At 33.2% G+C, this 18,502-nt stretch overlaps 1 protein-coding gene across 1 annotated transcript; it reads left to right on the top strand.

The window, feature by feature from the left end:
• Positions 1-16,333: 16,333 nt before the first annotated feature.
• On the top strand, positions 16,334-17,245 carry LOC141638452 (uncharacterized). The gene has a single exon (XM_074447865.1). It carries the CDS (start codon positions 16,334-16,336, stop codon positions 17,243-17,245), a length of 912 nt encoding a protein of 303 aa, XP_074303966.1.
• Positions 17,246-18,502: the final 1,257 nt, after the last annotated feature.

The following is an 18,502-nucleotide window of genomic DNA, read 5'->3' as shown; positions in this document are numbered from 1 at the left end:
GCTTTAGTCGGGCTTCGATTTAGTGAAAATATTGCAGACAAGAGGGCAAAACCCAAAAATGAAATAGGAAGCTCAGTTAGACTCATCATTTACCGAACCATATGAAGTAAAGTTCGGTTTCTCCTTTCAGCCACACCATTTAGTTGTGGTGTTCCAGGAGGAGTCCATTGTGATACTATACCACAATCATTTAGGTGTGAATCAAATTCAGTATTTAGATACTCACCACCACGATCGGATCGTACCGCCACAATCGGATCGTAGGGTCTTAATCTTTTTATCCAATTGGTTCTCTACTTCATTCTGAAACTCCTTGAACTTGTCAAAAGCTTCACTTTTATTCTTCATCAAGTAGACATACCCATATCTAATCAAGTCATCAGTAAAAGTAATAAAGTAGTGAAAACCTCCTCTAGCAGTGATGGTTAATGGACCACATACATCCGTGTGTATGAGAGCCAAAACCTCACTAGCTCGTGTCCCTTTTCCCGCAAAAGGTGCACGAGTCATCTTGTCTAAAAGACAAGACTCGCATGTATAATAAGATTCGAAACCAGATGGTTTGAGCACTTTTGATGAAGCAAGTCTCTTAATGTGTCTTTCGTTTATGTGACCTAAACGACAATGCCAAAGGTAGGATTCATTTGGATCACCCGTTTTGAGCTTTTTAGTTTCCATATGATAAACGTCATTAACATCATTTAAAACATAAATGCCTCCAATTGAAATATCCTTGCTATAAACCACATCATTTAATGAAAAAGTACAACTATTGTCCTTAATCATAAAACAAAAGCTTTCCGCGTCTAACACGGAAATGGAGATGATGTTCTTGGTTAAAGTTGGTACAAAATAACGCTTATTTAAATAAAACTCTAAACCACTAGCTAAAGTGAGCACATAGATCCCCACGGAAACGGCCGCTACTCTAGCTCCATTGCCCATGCGGAGATCCACATCACCTTTTTCTAGTGCTTGCACGTCCCTTAAACCCTGCAAATGATTACAAAGCTGAGAACCACATCCGGTATCAAGTACCCAAGTGGAAGTGCAAGCATAATTAACGTCTATCACATAGAGAGATGAAATCATACCAATAGGCGTCTCACGCCCTTCCTTGAGATCCTCCAAGTATTTGGGACAACTCCTCCTATAATGCCCCTTCCCATTACAATGGAAACATTTGGCCTCAGAGAGTTTGACACTTTTTGCCTTGGGATTGCCATTCTCAACGGCCTTCCCCTTTCCCTTGTCATGTTTCTTTGACGATTTCTTGAATTGGGACTTTTGTTTTCCCTTTCCTTTCTTAACTCCAAGGGACATGTTCTTTAACTTCATGGTTAGAACATCCCCTTTATCATTCCCACTAGCTTCCATATCCCTCTCCGCTTGGGTGAGGAGTGCATGAATTTCATGATAACTCTTATCCATGCCATTCATGTTGTAGTTTACCCTAAAGTGGGAAAACTTGGTGGGAAGTGAGTGGAGGATTCGATCCACCACAAGTCTTAGGAATCTTACACCCTAGACGCTCTAGGTTGTCGACATATTCGACCATTTTGAGTACATGGGGACCAATCTTTTGGCCCCTCTCAAGCATAGCTTCAAAGAAGCGTGCCGCCGCATCGTATTGACGGACTTTAGGTGTTTGTGAAAACATGGTAATCATTCGAGTGAATATCTCGTACGCATTTAAAGAAATGCATGAAAGCTTTAGTTTTGGGGACATCGACCATATCAATACATTCTTGATATCATTCGGCATCCTCACATGGTCATCATAGGTGGTCCGCACCGCCGATGAAGCTCTTGGACCGGGCTAGATGGGAGGAGCATCGGTCAAGTAAGTGAGCACATTGTCGGACCGCGGCACTTTTGATGTTGGATTCCCATTCAAGAAAGTTACTACCATCATCTTTTAAGATACATTTGTCCATTACGGACCTTAGCCATGAATCTTTGCCTAGTGAAGTAGTTGATGGAGTTGAAGAAGTTGCCATTGCGAATTAAAATGCTACAACAAATAAGGAAAAATTAACATCCATTGTTTTAAAATTACTTGTGAAAACATGTTTAACCAGTTTTAGCATTTATATAATGACCTTCCACTAAGTTATATAAATGATTCCAAGACCCAAATCTTAAACAAAAATGAGCATCGCTTGGGCGAAACATCCCATAATCGTGTAAATTCGGTAAGTCACGTTGACTAATTCTACCTCTAGAACTCTTGGTTGATTAATTTCCTTAAATTCATCTGCTAGCACCGGAATACAAGACCGTCTTATACCCCGTTGAGTCCAAACAATTTTGGCGCGTGATAACCGTTTACCACCCTACTTACCCAAGGTAAAAAGAGAACACCTCGCTTGGGCGAGCGTGGCTCTAATGAACAAGGGATTCATATGTGTTACTAATTGGTAAGGTTAATCTCAATTTTAGTTATGTGAGAGATCTTGTCAATTTAGTCATAAATTCCCAATAAGTGAACTAAGTCGGTGAATATAAATGACGTGACTTGACAAACGCAAAAATAATGCATGTGAATGGCGATTCTGGCATGCGCGAAAATAAAACAAGCAAGCAAGTAAGCATATGAAAAATCCTAGTATGGCCACCTAGTTAATAAAAACTAGTCTATTACATTTCGGAAACCAAATCCTTGGTCCCTTGCCTCTTCATTCCAAAAGTGGCTTCTTCTTGTGGGATTTGGAACACCTTCCAAAAATAGACTCCGTCTCGATGTAATCCGTCTTTTGGAAACGTCGGTAAGAATAACTATTACAATTGAATTACATAGATATTCCTATTATACATTAATTAATAAAATAAATAAAACTATTAATTAATTACAAACCAACGATATGAAATCGTATTTAATTACAAACAAATCGATATTCCCATTCATTTCGGGTAATAACGATTAATATAAACTAGGTCATACTAGGTACAACAAGATAAATACTTTAAATAAATGACAATAATTCATTCAACTTAAATAAATATGCTTAAAATGCTGTAAAATGATGCCAAAATCGCCCTATCAATCAATCGTTGGTATCCGGCCATCTCGGTTTTTGTGGATTTAATCGACTTTTAACTTGTAAAAATCAATAATCAACTCTTAAATCTCATTTAAGTCCAAACTATTTGTCCAAACTGTTTTGGACCTCAAAATTAGTCCTCACTAATTTTATGATGAAGAATTAGTTTGATTTGGTGATATTTTGCTAATTTAATCGGTAAAATCATAATATTTAAGTAAAAATCCAAAATAATTGAAAATTTACCCAAAAAATTGAAACAAAAATTTTGAGTGTTCTGGAACACTCCCAAGAACACCAAAAAGTCAGAAAAATTGCCCCAAAAATTCGGATAAAATTTATGAAGAAAAGGATCGATATTTATCGGTTATTAACCACTAAAACCAATAAACATCAAAACAAGGTGAAATCACATTTTAAATTTCACTTCTAACTTTTAAATAATATTTTTAAATGTACATAAATTTATCAAGGGCAGGAACAATCGTTTCAAAATTATGATTAATTTATTTCACTTTTATCTCATAAAATCGATAAACATGCAAAACTTCAAACCAACCTTCAAAATTTTGCATACAATCTGTAGAAAACATGCATGAAACACCATAAACATTTTATGACCTGAATCAACATTTAACTATTTTTAGTCAATTTATAACTAAAATACGGCATTTTGACTCGGTTTTCTACCAAAAATCATTAAAAATAGCAAAATAACTTCAAAAATCACCAAACTTTACCACAAATCTTTTGAGATCAGTAGGTGTGCATGCCCTAAAAATTTCGTGCTAAAACCTCTTCTAACACAATTTTTGAGTTTTTTATAAATTAACTCATAATTTATTAATATGCTTAAAATCAACATGCAAATTACAAGCCTAAGCTCTGATACCACTTGAAAGATCATATATTCATATTAGACTCTAATAAAATTTAAATTATCTCATAATTTATTATTTTAGTGATCTATGTAACATGCATGCAAATATAAAAGCATAAAAATGAAAGTTAAGGAAAAATAATTTCCTTACATAGATTTTTATGGTAATATGGGCACAAACTAGATCTTGAGCTAAAAATAAATGGATGATCCTCCTTGAAAAACCTTCAAAAAGAAAGTCTCCTTTAAGTTGCGCCCAGGGACAACACCCAAAATAATCTTACAAGTATTAACTAGATACTTGTAAAATTAACCCTTGATAATATTTGTAATATTACTAACACTCTTAGTAATAATATTTTGATTACTAACTTCTTAATAAATGATGTATAATAATTTTAGAGAGATAAGCAATTTTTGTTCACATGCAAAATGAAGTAGTGTGCAAAAATGAACAACAAATTGGAATATAAAAGAGGAAGTGGGGGGTGGAGTGTGTAAGTAGTGGAGTGTTGAAATTGTCTTATATTTCTCAATCTTACATCACATGTAAAATATAATTATAAGATAACTTGTGAAAGTATCATAAGTAAAGTGAAATGATTGTGTTTATAATCATCCACTATACTCCATTTACACGGTCCAATGTCCCATTTATGGGTCCATTTTGGTTCTTAAATTTGTCGCACAAATACGTGTAAATTTTATTTAAACATCGTTTCATGTTTAATTGTTTCCAATTAATTTCGTCCAAATCACTCCGTAAATATACGTGTACCGCTACACATATTATTTTACGTGCTAATATTAATCACATTAATCAATTAGTACAATTTTAGTGAATTAACAATTAATTAACTAAAACCCGTCTCCCAAAATTTATTATTCAATTATCGCATAATTAAATAATAACTGTCGCGCCTCGAGTTCGCAACTCAAAATCTCTCTAAAATAATCGACTAACCTATTAGTCAATAAATCAAGGGACTAAATAAATTGTATCTCATACAATTAATTAGTTATCAATTGGGGTTCATTCCTATAGGTGTGACGGAAAAGGGTCTGTTGATCACCGCTGTCTCACGACAATAACGTCAAACTCTAGTTGGCCAATCGTTATCGATTTACGTTAATCAACTGACGAGGATCAAATAATTAAATATTTGAAGATATTCCTTTAATGAGATTTATTATGTAAACGCACTGATGCGGAAGACACTAACTCCAACAAATGTCATAATACCGTTACTTTCACAAAGCAACGTTTTAACAACAAGACATGTGTGCTAAACTCCCACATAGCTATACTCCCACTCTATCTTTATAGATTATAGTTCCATTACTTTCACAAAGTAACTCATTAACTATAAGACATGTTTGTGACGATCTAATCTACTCCCACTCTATTTCTTAGAAATACCTCTATCTTCTTAAGAGATAGCTTTGTGAGTTACAAACATATATGGTGAAGTAATTGGAAGTTTGTCTAGACGTACGTGTTAGCACATAAAAGACAAGCTCTATCATGGCAGCTTGATTCATGTCATATGCGAGCCTGATCCATGTTATTTGTTAAATAGACTCTCTATTTCAGGTATTTCCTGGTTGACCATCTGCTTAGAATTATATGTCCGTCTTGGATTGCAAATTCCCAAAATTGAGTTCAATAACTCAAACCAACTCATATTAGTTTGATCTTATGGGTACTGACACTAGGTCATAATCCATATTTTAATAAATCAAATTCATTACTTAGATCTTTGCCACTACGATCAGATCGTAATGCTTTAGTACTTTGTTCAATTGGTTCTCTACATCATTTAGAAATTCCTTAAATTTCTCAAATGCTTCACTTTATATTTGATAAAGTAAATATACTCATATCCACTTGAATCATCGGTAAAAGGGACGAAGTAGTCATAAATTCCCTTTGCGGTGATGCTCATTAGAACACATACATCGGCATGTATTAGTCCCAACAAATCACTTGCTCATGTCCCTTTAACACTAAAGGGAGTACAAATCATTTTGCAAAGGAGACAAGATTCACATATTCCATATGATTGAGAATCAAATGGTTCATAAAATCTAGTCAATACTCGCTTTCAATGCGTTTCTCATTTATGTGACCTAATTGAAAAGGCCAAATGTACAAATCACTTGGATTAAAAGTTTGAGTCTTTTGGATCGTATTATGAAGATATCTTTGCTTGAGTTGGAAGTGTCTAAAACTTGTATATCAAAAAAATAAGTGACATGGCTCACAGCCATGTCTATTTTCAACAAAATACAACAATTGTTTTTGATGGTTAAATATGAATCCTTCCATGTCTAACATGAAATAATGTTTTAGATAAAATGGGTACATAATAACAATTATGTAAATTACAACTCAAAGCTATTAGCAAAAACAAGTACATAAGTCCCTCTCTAAGTGGCGGCTACCCTAGCTCCATTTCCTTGTCGGAGATTTATATCACTCTTGTTTAGCTTTTCCACATTTCCAAGTCCCACTTGGAGTAATAAGTCCAACTTTGATATCTCCCAAATACTTGGGACAATTTCGCTTCCAATGGTCCATGACATTACAATAATGACATTCTACATAAGATTGGGCACCTTTCTTCGTCTTGGTTGTGGTAGTCTCACTATCCATTTCTAATTCATTATCAGGTTTGGGTTTCTCACCCATATTTGCTTTTCCTTTAATAATACCAATACTCCTTTCAGTTGCAAGAACACTCTTGCTAGAACTCCCACTTAACTTAATATTTCTCCTTGTTTCTTCAAACAAGGATACCATGGGTTTAGTTAGATTTTCTTCACAAGATTTTCTTACCAAAGTGGTGGGCATTAATATTGGAGTGGGTGGTGTGGAGGTGGTAAAGAAGCAAAAACTTCCATCCTGACCAATGCCAACGTGTAATTCTCTAATCGTATCATTGTCATACTCGGAGCACTTTTCATCGAATGATTGGAGCCATGAATCAATGGTGATTGGTGTAGGAGTATTAGATGAATTCATTACGTATAATTAACTACAAAAATGGAAATAAAGGAAATAATTAACATCTATCGTTTTAATCAAACTTGTAAACACTTTAAACAAGTTTTAGCATTTATATAGTGACCTCTACCCAACTATTATAAATGATTCTGAGATGCAAATTCATATTCACTCGGGCACGGTGAGCCGATTCATCCCTTATTAATATAACTCGGTGGATTAACCTCTTAATCGATTTTACTTCTAGAACTCTCGGTCGATAAAAATTACTCTAATATTTATCTTTAGCCCGGAACACATGCGACTACGGTCACGAATACTTCCGTTGAGCTCAATCCAAATTTCGATGTAATAACTTCTTATTACCCACTTACCCAAAGTAACAAGTTTAGTACCCCGGTTTACCACTTATTTGGTAAGGCTAATTCTCAATTATTATAAGTGAGAGGTTTTGTCAATTTATTATCAATCACGTTTTAAGTGAACTAAAGCGGTGAACTACGATAATTATAATTGACACGGTCGATGACTCGATATGATTTGCATGTGTTGTTATAGCAATTTGGCAATGCATGCAACATATTAAAATAAATGCAAGGCAATAATAAAAAATTCCTAGTATGGCCTTCCTAAAATAGAAAATCAAATAATCTATTACATATTTGGAAACCAACTCCTTTGGTCCCTTGAATATTCAAGTGACACGCCTCCCAAGAACACCGTCTTTGTCGGAACGCCTTCCCGAATGGCACCGTCTTGAAGAAACTCAATAATTACAAATAATAATAAAAATACAAAACTATTCCTATTATACATTTTTAATATGAAAAACTAGTAAAAATAAAAGTGATACGAGATCACATTAAATTACAACCGAATCAATATTTCCTTTCATTACGGGTAATATCGATTAAAACTAAGGTCATACTAAGATAAAATTACATAATTCAAAATTCAAAATTACATAAATAAAAGGACATTCAACAATTGAAATATGCAGCATTATAATATGTATCTATCATGCCAAATTATGTGCCAAATCGCCCTATTTAACTTACATCATATATATAGCCCGGTTTTATGGAAATGCGTGATAATAACCTCTTAAAATCAAAAATTAACACTTAAATCACATCTAAGCTCAAGTTAATTCTCCAAACACTCTTAGGGCTCAAAAATTAGTTATCAGTCAATTTTTGACAATAATTCAACTTGATTTAATTTTTATGCTCATATTTCACCTTAAAATCATAATATATATGAAATAAATCCAAATTAAATTACAATAATTTCAAAATTTGAATTTTAAATTTTTGAACATTCTGGAAAAATTCCATGACACTCATAATATCAAAAACCATGGTTAAAATTTTCGAATTAATTTTGAGAAAATATAGTTGCAATTTATCGGTTTTATCTCATAAAACATCTAAAGTATCCAAAAATTACTCCAATTGATTTTACAACTTTAGATCTGATAAGTGGGATATTTATTCAACCTAAAATGATTTTCTCATGCCATGCAATTCGTTTTAGCTATTTATGCTAAAATAGTCACTATTTATGCCATTTTTACTCTAAATATTCATAAATCATGCTAAATGAGATCATTTCATCTCAAAATTTACATACACTCTGTAAATCATGCATGTGACAACATATTAAAGTTTCATGGCCCAATTCGAAATTTAACTATTTTTAACCATTTTACCTCTTTTAATCCATTTTTATCTCATAAAAATCATAAATCATGCAATATTAATCCAATTAATACGATAATTTACACACAACTTGTAAAATATGCATTTTAGGTCATATAAAATTTTCAAGGTCATAGAGTAAGTTTAACCATTTTTAATCATTTTACTTCCATTTATGCCATTTTTACACTAAAAATTCATAAATCATGAAACATTAATCACATTAATATGATATTTTACATGAAATACATAAAATATTAATGTGAGGTAATACTAAAATACCACGGCCAGTAATGAAGGTTAACTTATTTTAGTGAATAAAACTTCATTTTACTCATAAAAATGTAATAAAATCACTAAAAATCTTTAAAATGAGCAATAAATTTCCATAAATCATAAAAATGACCTACAAATATTTTAGGACCAGAATATATAACATGCATAATTATTTCGTGACTTTCTCTTATAAATCACAATTTTTTAGTTTTATATGTTAACATTTTAACTCGGAAAAATAATAACCGATTATGCATGCAACATCCTATGCTCTGATACCACTTGTTAGGTTCATATACCTATTATTAGACTCTTCTAATAGTGAACAAATTAACATTTTAATATCTAGTTCTTTAGATCTAGTGCATGCATAACAAAATAAGAGATTTATAAGAAAAATAATGTCCCTTATATTATTATTTTCGGATTTATGGGCACAAGTAAGGTCTCCTACCTTCACTTGTTCTTGAGCTATAATTAGTATTAGGATGATCCTCCAAAACTCTAAATTAAAAGCTCTCCTCTTGATTGCACCCAAGATTTAACCCTTATCACTACTAAATAATATTTGCTAGATATTTGTTTAATAGTCTACCTTAAGATTGATTACTAATACTCATATATTACACTAATAATATTAGTAATGTAGTTGAACAATTTGGATCATCATTTCTCAAGTTTTAGAGAAAGATGAACAAGAATGTGTGAGAGAGGATAGTTTTGCGTGTGTAAAAAGAGTATGCATAAAGTGAATGAATATAAGAACAAAATCCTCCAAAAATATGAAGGGTGTACCGGTTTTGGGGAGGGAGGAGGACCAATATATGGACTTTCACTTTTCCCTTTTGTTCTTATCTAAACATTAGGTGTAAGACTAGGCTAGTGTACTCATGACATATGTCATACACTATGAACAAATGCAAACAAACAAAAGCCATTTCATCCTACCCAAAACCGGTTTCTCCTCATAAAATGGACTATCATTTTATTTTGTCAATTTGTCATTTGTCACACAATATGTCACATGTAGTATGTTACATGTTATTAATTAATTTAATGCATATTTATCACACAAATATCATTTTATAAAATAATTAAATTACATACAACAAATTGACTAGTGATACTTGATCACATAAATAAAATGGGTCATCTAATTATAATTCACAACATCTTGTAATTATAATTAATCATTCATTCTTATCTCAATTGTTTCACAAACAATAAACAATCTTAGTAATAAAGTATTTCAATTACTAAAATAAATCTTATTTAATCCCATTACAATAAGATATAAATTTTCTCTCTCACAAATGAATTGTTCAATCTTAAGGAATTGATCAACTTGTATCGTCATACAGTTAATCAACTTTACTGATTAGGGCATAATCCTTTAGGTGTGACCTTAAGGGATCAACTGACCACCACCATTCTACGACAGTAACGTCAAACTCTAGGAAGCCAATCGTTACCGATTAATGTTGATCAGTTGACTATTTAATTTATCATCCCTTACGTATTCTTAATATGAGATTTAATTATGATATTTAAATCATGTAATCGCACTATTGTTGAGGACACATATTCCAACAATCTTCCACTTGTCCGAGACAAGTGTGCGTCACCAATTCTCTTGTCCTATTACAATCTCCCACTCAATGCAAGGTGTCTCGTAGGTCGTACTTGCACTTGATCATATCTTGAGTGGTTTTCTCGATCTGGAGTGTAACTGTCTGACCGGAATTATCTACCATAGATACCTTCCGAGCGTGGGCACGCATTTTCAGTTCACTGCTCCTCGAGTGGCCTTGAGATTTCAAATAACTCTGACAAGGGGGTGGACAATTCCTATCGCACTATTACCTTTGTCCAGCCATAGTTCATCATAACCCAAAATATACCCATTTGACCTCATTTACGACAGTCGTAGAGTATAAATCAAAGTCAATCAGAAATTTCTGCCAACTTGGGCGAATATTCTCTAGTGAAAAGAATTGACTCACACGAATACTATAGTAGCTCTTGCCACGACCAGGCTTTATGAATTACCAGAACTCTATAAGCGGTCACTGCCCGACAAAGTGTCCCATACAGTCTGCCTATGTGATCGACTAGTCATCCCATATGACTCTATGGCACTTGAACTTGCCATCAATCGCATCACACTCTAGTCACTTTGAGACGTCACCTCATATAAGTAACTAGGGGCGAATACCATGTCAATCAAGTTCACTTTAATGGGGTTCAATTTGTCTCTACAACCCATTCGGATAAGACAAGGTAACGGGTGAGTTTAATGAAACTCAAACGATAAATGCGATTATCACATATGAATAGTCAATACATTATTACTACTTCATATCTTATAATCTTTAGTGTATTATTAACACTAGTTAAAATGCAATAAAAGCTAGGCAAGTGGATATACCATATATCCATATATTCCAACTTTGTCAATTGCTATTTCCTTCAATTCAATGTTATTTCTAATAACTTGAATTTATCTCTAAGTATTTATCTAGTCTTCTTACTAGACTTGGACTCTTTAACTTGAAAGATGCTCCCACTGTTATCGCATAACTTGTGATAAAGTCATTTGTAGAAGGATTCACCCTTAGTCCCTACATTGACCATTTTATCACAATTTACTTAGATTCTTTTTGTAGAATTTGCAATACATGAAACTAAAACACTTTTCTAGTTTCTTACTCCTTCGTCAATAAAATCAACCTAGGATTTCGACAAATCCTTCTCGGTTTGAAAACTAAAGTTTGTGCAACCCTTCAACACATGACTTAGCTTATCATCCAAACAATCGAACAAATCCTCAATTGTTCTTTAAGGCTTTCACAAGACCATCTTATGAATTAACTTGTTATTGACTTAATTATGCTCTTAGCATATGATTCATCATGACATGTACATTTAATGGCATACATGATCATTCTAATGGCAGAAACATTAGCAATCAATCTCATGTGATCAACAAATTAATAGGTTCAGTGAACGACCATGACTCCATCATTGTAGTTCTACTTTCATCACCATGAATAACGTATTCAACCTGGTTGATTTTAAACAGTTATGAAAGATCTTATCATCATAAGACCCTTAACTCTATGCCAATATTCTCTCTCATAGATTCATAAATCTTTAGAATATATCGCACTTTTTCCTAGTCTCCCAAATACTCTTTTACAGAAGAAGGCATTGGTACATTATTCTCAATAAGTAATATGTTATCAACATATAAGGCATGGAACAAATAATTCTTGCTCGCACTTAACTTCATGTATAATCATGATTCTTCAATCATGTGAATAAAACTATTCACAATTATCACATGAACGAAAAGTACAATCCTTTAATGCTAGCTTAAGACCATCTTGTGATCACTTAAGATAGCTACGCATAATATGTTAGGATTCTTAGATCTTTATCTAAGGTTTTGTGTTTCAAACACTTCCTTCTCTAAATTCCCATTTTAGAAAAGCTAATTTTAATTATCATTTGCCATTCTTCATTAAAATGCAATGCGGCAATTCCTAACTTAATTTATCATAATTAACATCTTCATGTCAATCTATGCACTTAAGTACTCTAAAGCTCTATTTACTTTTGAGGAGACCCTCGCCTTAAAGTAAATCTACTCTTGAGTAACAATTTTTGGATTGTAATGCTATGGCTCGTATGTAACAAGGTCGATTTGGGACAAGGTCATAATACCATTACTTTCAGAAAGCAATGTTTTAACAACAAGACATGTGTGCTAAACTCCCACGGAGTTATACTCCCACTCTATCTTTATAGATTATAGTTCCATTACTTTCACAAAGTAACTCATTAATTATAAGACATGTTTGTGACGATCTAATCTACTCCCACTCTATCTCTTAGAAATACATCTATCTTCTTAAGAGATAGCTTTGTGAGTTACAAACATATATGGTGAAGTAATTGGAAGTTTGTCCTAGACTTACGTGTTAACACATAAAATACCAGCTCTATCATGGCAGCTTGATTCATGTCATATGCGAGCCTGATCCATGTTATTTGTTAAATAGACTCTCTATTTCAGGTATTTCCTGGTTGACCATCCGCTTAGAATTACGTGTCCGTCTTGGATTGCAAATTCCCAAAATTGAGTTCAATAACTCAAACCGACTCATATTAGTTTGATCTTATGGGTAGTGACATTAGGTCATAATCCATATTTTAATAAATCAAATTCATTACTTAGATCTTGCCACTACGTTAGTACTTTGTTCAATTGGTTCTCTACATCATTTAGAAATTCCTTAAATTTCTCAAATGCTTCACGTTATATTTGATAAAGTAAATATACCCATATCCACTTGAATCATCGATAAAAGTGACGAAGTATTCATAAATCCCTTTGCGGTGATGCTCATTAGAACACATACATCGGCATGTATTAGTCCTAACAAATCACTTGCTCATATCCCTTTACCACTAAAGGGGGTACAAATCATTTTGCAAAGGAGACAAGATTCGCATATTCCATATGATTGAGAATCAAATGGTTCATAAAATCTAGTCAATACTCGCTTTCAATGCGTTTCTCATTTATGTGACCTAATTAAAAAAGCCAAATGTACAAATCACTTGGATTAAAAGTTTGAGTCTTTTGGATCGTATTATGAAGATATCTTTGCTTGAGTTGGAAGTGTCTAAAACTTGTATATCAAAAAAAATAAGTGACATGGCTCACAGCCATGTCTATTTTCAACAAAATACAACAATTGTTTTTGATGGTTAAATATGAATCCTTCCATGTCTAACATGAAATAACGTTTTAGATAAAATTGGTACATAATAACAATTATGTAAATTACAACTCAAAGCTTTTAGCTAAAAAAAGTACATAAGTCCCTCTCTAAGTGGCGGCTACCCTAGCTCAATTTCTTTGTCGGAGATTTATATCACTCTTATTTAGCTTTTCCACATTTTCAAGTCCCACTTGGAGTAATAAGTCCAACTTTGATATCTCCCAAATACTTGGGGCAATTTCGCTTCCAATGGCCCATGACATTACAAAATGACATTCATCATAAGATTGGGCACCCTTCTTGGTCTTGGTTGTGGTAGTCTCACTATCCATTTCCAATTCATTATCAGGTTTAGGTTTCTCACCCATCTTTGCTTTTCCTTTAATAATACCAATACTCCTTTCAGTTGCAAGAACACTCTTGCTAGAACTCCCACTTAATTTAATATTTCTCCTTGTTTCTTCAAACAAGGATACCTTGGGTTTAGTTAGATTTTCTTCACAAGATTTTCTTACCAAAGTGGTGGGCATTAATATTAGAGTGGGTGGTGTGGAGGTGGTAAAGAAGCAAAAATTTTCATCCTGACCAATGCCAACGCGTATTTCTCTAATCATATCATTGTCATACTCGGAGCATTTTTCATCAAATGATTGGAGCCATGAATCAATGGTGATTGGTGTAGGAGTATTAGATGAATTCATTGCGTATAATTAACTACAAAAATGGAAATAAAGGAAATAATTAACATCTATCGTTTTAATCAAACTTGTAAACACTTTAAACAAGTTTTAGCATTTATATAGTGACCTCTACCCAACTATTATAAATGATTCCGAGATCCAAATTCATATTAACTCGGGCACGGTGAGCCGATTCATCCCTTATTAATATAACTCGGTGGATTAACCTCTTAATCGATTCTACTTCTAGAACTCTCGGTCGATAAAAATTACTCTAATATTTATCTTTAGCCCAGAACACATGCGACTACGGTCACGAATATTTCCGTTGAGCTCAATCCAAATTTCGATGTAATAACTTCTTATTACCCATTTACCTAACGTTACAAGTTTAGTACCCCGGTGAGCCGAGCCTACTTCCTCATGAAATTGGGACTCATGGTTTCTACTATTTGGTAAGGCTAATTTTCAATTATTATAAGTGAGAGGTCTTGTCAATTTAGTATCTATCATGTTTTAAGTGAACTAAAGCGGTGAACTACGATAATTATAGTTGAAACGGCCGATAACTCGATATGATTTGCATGTGTTGTTATGGCAATTTGGCAATGCATGCAACATATTAAAAGAAATGCAAGGCAATAATAAAAAATTCCTAGTATGACCTTCCTAAAATAGAAAATCAAATAATCTATTACATATTTGGAAACCTACTCCTTTGGTCCCTTGAATATTCAAGTGGCATGCCTCCCAAGAATACCGTCTTTGTCGGAACGCCTTCCCGAATGGCACCGTCTTGAAGAAACTCCATAATTACAAATAATAATAAAAATACAAAGCTATTCCTATTATAAATTTGTAATATGAAAAACTAGTAAAAATAAAAGTGATACGAGATCACATTAAATTAAAACCGAATCAATATTTCCTTTCATTAGGGGTAATATCGATTAAAACTAAGGTCATACTAAGATAAAATTTTATACCCAAAAAGAAAGTTAATGACTCAGTGCTTGATTTTCGTCCTATTTATTGTTGTACTACCTTCTATAAAACTGTCAGTGTAATTCTTTCTGGTAGACTTCAAAAGCTCCTCCCTGATATTATTGGGCCTGAGCAAGCAGCTTTTGTTCAAGAGAGGAACATTCATGAGAACATTATGCTCTCACAGGCTTTAGTTAAGGGTTATGACAGGAAACATTTAACTCCTAGGTGCCTTGTTAAAGTTGACATCCGCAAAGCTTTTGACTCCCTGCAATGGTCATTCATCAAGAATATGCTCATGGATTTTAACTTCCCTCCCTTATTCATTACTTGGATTATGGGATGTCTATCTAGTTCCTGGTTCTCTATAAAGCTAAATGGGGGTACTCATGGTTTCTTCAAAGGCTGTAGTGGTATAAGACAAGGTGATCCTCTTTCACCTTACATTTTTGTCTTAAGCATGGAGGTGCTTTCTAGGTATTTGAGGGTTATTTGTACTAAACCTTTGGTTTCTTATCACCCTAAATGCTCCAAGTTGGCCCTCACACATCTTATTTTTGTGGATGATCTTATGATATTCACTAGAGGTGATGTTCCCTCTGTTCAAGCTGTGCTAAATACTCTCAAAGATTTTTCTAGTTGGTCTGGTCTTCATGCTAATATTGATAAGACTGACATTTACTTTGGGGGGGTCCATTCTACTATCAAAAGTCAGATCCTCCATGCTACAGGTTTTTCTGAAGGCACTTTCCCATTCAGGTACCTTGGGCTTCCTTTGAACACTGCCAGAAACACTATTGATATGTATGCTGCTCGTATCAGCAAAATTCAGGCTTCTGTCCAACACTGGTCATCAAAATTCTTATCCTATGCTGGAAAACTCCAACTTCTAAACTCTGTTATATTTGGTCTAGAGAATTTCTGGTTGCAGATGGACTCTTGCCTAAAAGTGTTCTTAAAATAATTAATAAGATGTGCAAAAATTTCTTTTGGGGAATTGCAGATAATAGTCGAAAGCTTATTATGAAGAGTTGGTCTAGTATTTGTTCCCCTAAGGATGAGGAGGGGCTGGGGGTAAAGGAGATTCGGTCCTGGAATAAAGCGCTCATCAGTAAATGGATTTGGCTACTTGATAAAACTCCAGTTAGTATATGGTGTCAATGGAACAAAGGTTATAACTTCCCTCATTGTTCCATCTGGGAGCTGTCTTGCAAAGGGCATTTCTCTGAAAGTTTCAGGAGCATTCTCTCAGTTAAGGATGCTCTGGTCAGCTCTGTTGGTTCTGGTTCTTCTGCTAGGCAGCTGCTTGATTCCTGGACTAAATCTGGGAAGTTTGTTGCTCAGTCTGCTTATGACTGGTTTAGAGACAAACATCCCCTTCAAATATGTTATAAGGCTATTGCTAGGAGAACTATTGTGCCTAAGCATGGCATCATTACTTTACTGGTTATTCAGAAGAAGCTTGCCACTGTTGATTCCCTTCAAGCTAGAGGACTTGTATTGATAAACAGATGCATACTTTGCAAAAATGCTTGTGAATCACACTCGCATCTCTTCTTTAAATGTCCTTTCTCTCGTGAGGTTTGGCATGGGTTGCTGAATTGGATGCATATCTCTGGTCGCACTGATAACTACATCTATGAGCTTCTGTGGGCTAAGAGTAGAGGCAGTAGCAGACATTGGAAAAATGCTTGGTTCTCTAGCTGCATCGCTGGTGCTATCTACTACCTTTGGGGGGAACGGAATAGGAGGATTTTTAATGCCACAGAATCTACAACTGCTCAGCTCCTTCACTCCATCAAGTTCACTGTTAGTACATTTTTACTAAATGTCACTTTCCCTAAGCCTGATCTTAGGATTATTAATAGTATTAGTGTTTCTTAGCCTCCCTCGTTTGTGGAGGCTTTAGGGGATATACTTTTGTAATGCAATGTATCCTTTTCTTTACCCCTTGAGGATGAATAAGAGGATTATAACATTCTTGCAAAAAAAAAAAAAAAAAAAAAAAAAAATTACATAATTCAAAATTCAAAATTACATAAATAAAAGGACATTCAACAATTTAAATATGCAGCATTATAATATGTATCTATCATGCCAAATTATGTGTCAAATCGCCCTATTTAACTTACATCATATTTATAACCCGGTTTTATGGAAATGCGTGATAATAACCTCTTAAAATCAAAAATTAACACTTAAATCACATCTAAGCTCAAGTTAATTCTCCTAACACTCTTAGGACTCAAAAATTAGTCATCAGTCAATTTTTGACAATAATTCAACTTGATTTAAGTTTTATGCTCATATTTCACCTTAAAATCATAATATATATGAAATAAATCCAAATTAAATTACAATAATTTAAAATTTTAATTTTAATTTTTTGAATATTCTGGAAAAATTCCATGACACTCATAATGTCAAAAACCATGGTTAAAATTTTCGACTTAATTTTGAGAAAATATAGTTACAATTTATCGGTTTTATCTCATAAAACATCTAAAGTATCCAAAAATTACTCCAATTAATTTTACAACTTTATATCTGATAAGTGAGATATTTATGCAACCTAAAATAATTTTCTCATGCCATGCAATTCGTTTTAGCTATTTATGCTAAAATAGTCACTATTTATGCCATTTTTACTTTAAAAATTCATAAATCATGCTAAATGAGATCATTTCATCTCAAAATTTACATACACTCTTCAAATCATGCATGTGATAACATATTAAAGTTTCATGATTCTAATTCGAAATTTAACTATTTTTAACCATTTTACCTCTTTTAATCCATTTTTATCTCATAAAAATCATAAATCATGCAATATTAATCCAATTAAAACGAGATTTTACACACAACTTGTAAAATATTCATTTGAGGTCATATAAAATTTTCAAGGTCATAGAGTAAGTTTAACCATTTTTAATTATTTTACTTCCATTTATGCCATTTTTACACTAAAAATTCATAAATCATGAAACATTAATCACATTAATATGATATTTTACATGAAATACATAAAATATTAATGTGAGGTAATACTAAAATACCACGGCCAGTAGTGAAGGTTAACGTATTTTAGTGAATAAAAGTTCATTTTATTCATAAAAATGTATTAAAATCACTAAAAATCAT

This window comes from Silene latifolia, unplaced genomic scaffold (genome assembly GCF_048544455.1).
Source record: "Silene latifolia isolate original U9 population unplaced genomic scaffold, ASM4854445v1 scaffold_20.1, whole genome shotgun sequence".
Classification (NCBI taxonomy): domain Eukaryota; kingdom Viridiplantae; phylum Streptophyta; class Magnoliopsida; order Caryophyllales; family Caryophyllaceae; genus Silene; species Silene latifolia.
Note: the sequence above shows the minus strand (reverse complement) of the source record. Positions and strands in the feature narration are given on the sequence as shown.

What these genes read in the sequence shown, in the direction of transcription:
- LOC141638452 (XM_074447865.1), top strand. Translation starts at nt 16,334, where the DNA reads ATGTGCAAAAATTTCTTTTGGGGAATTGCAGATAATAGTCGAAAGCTT.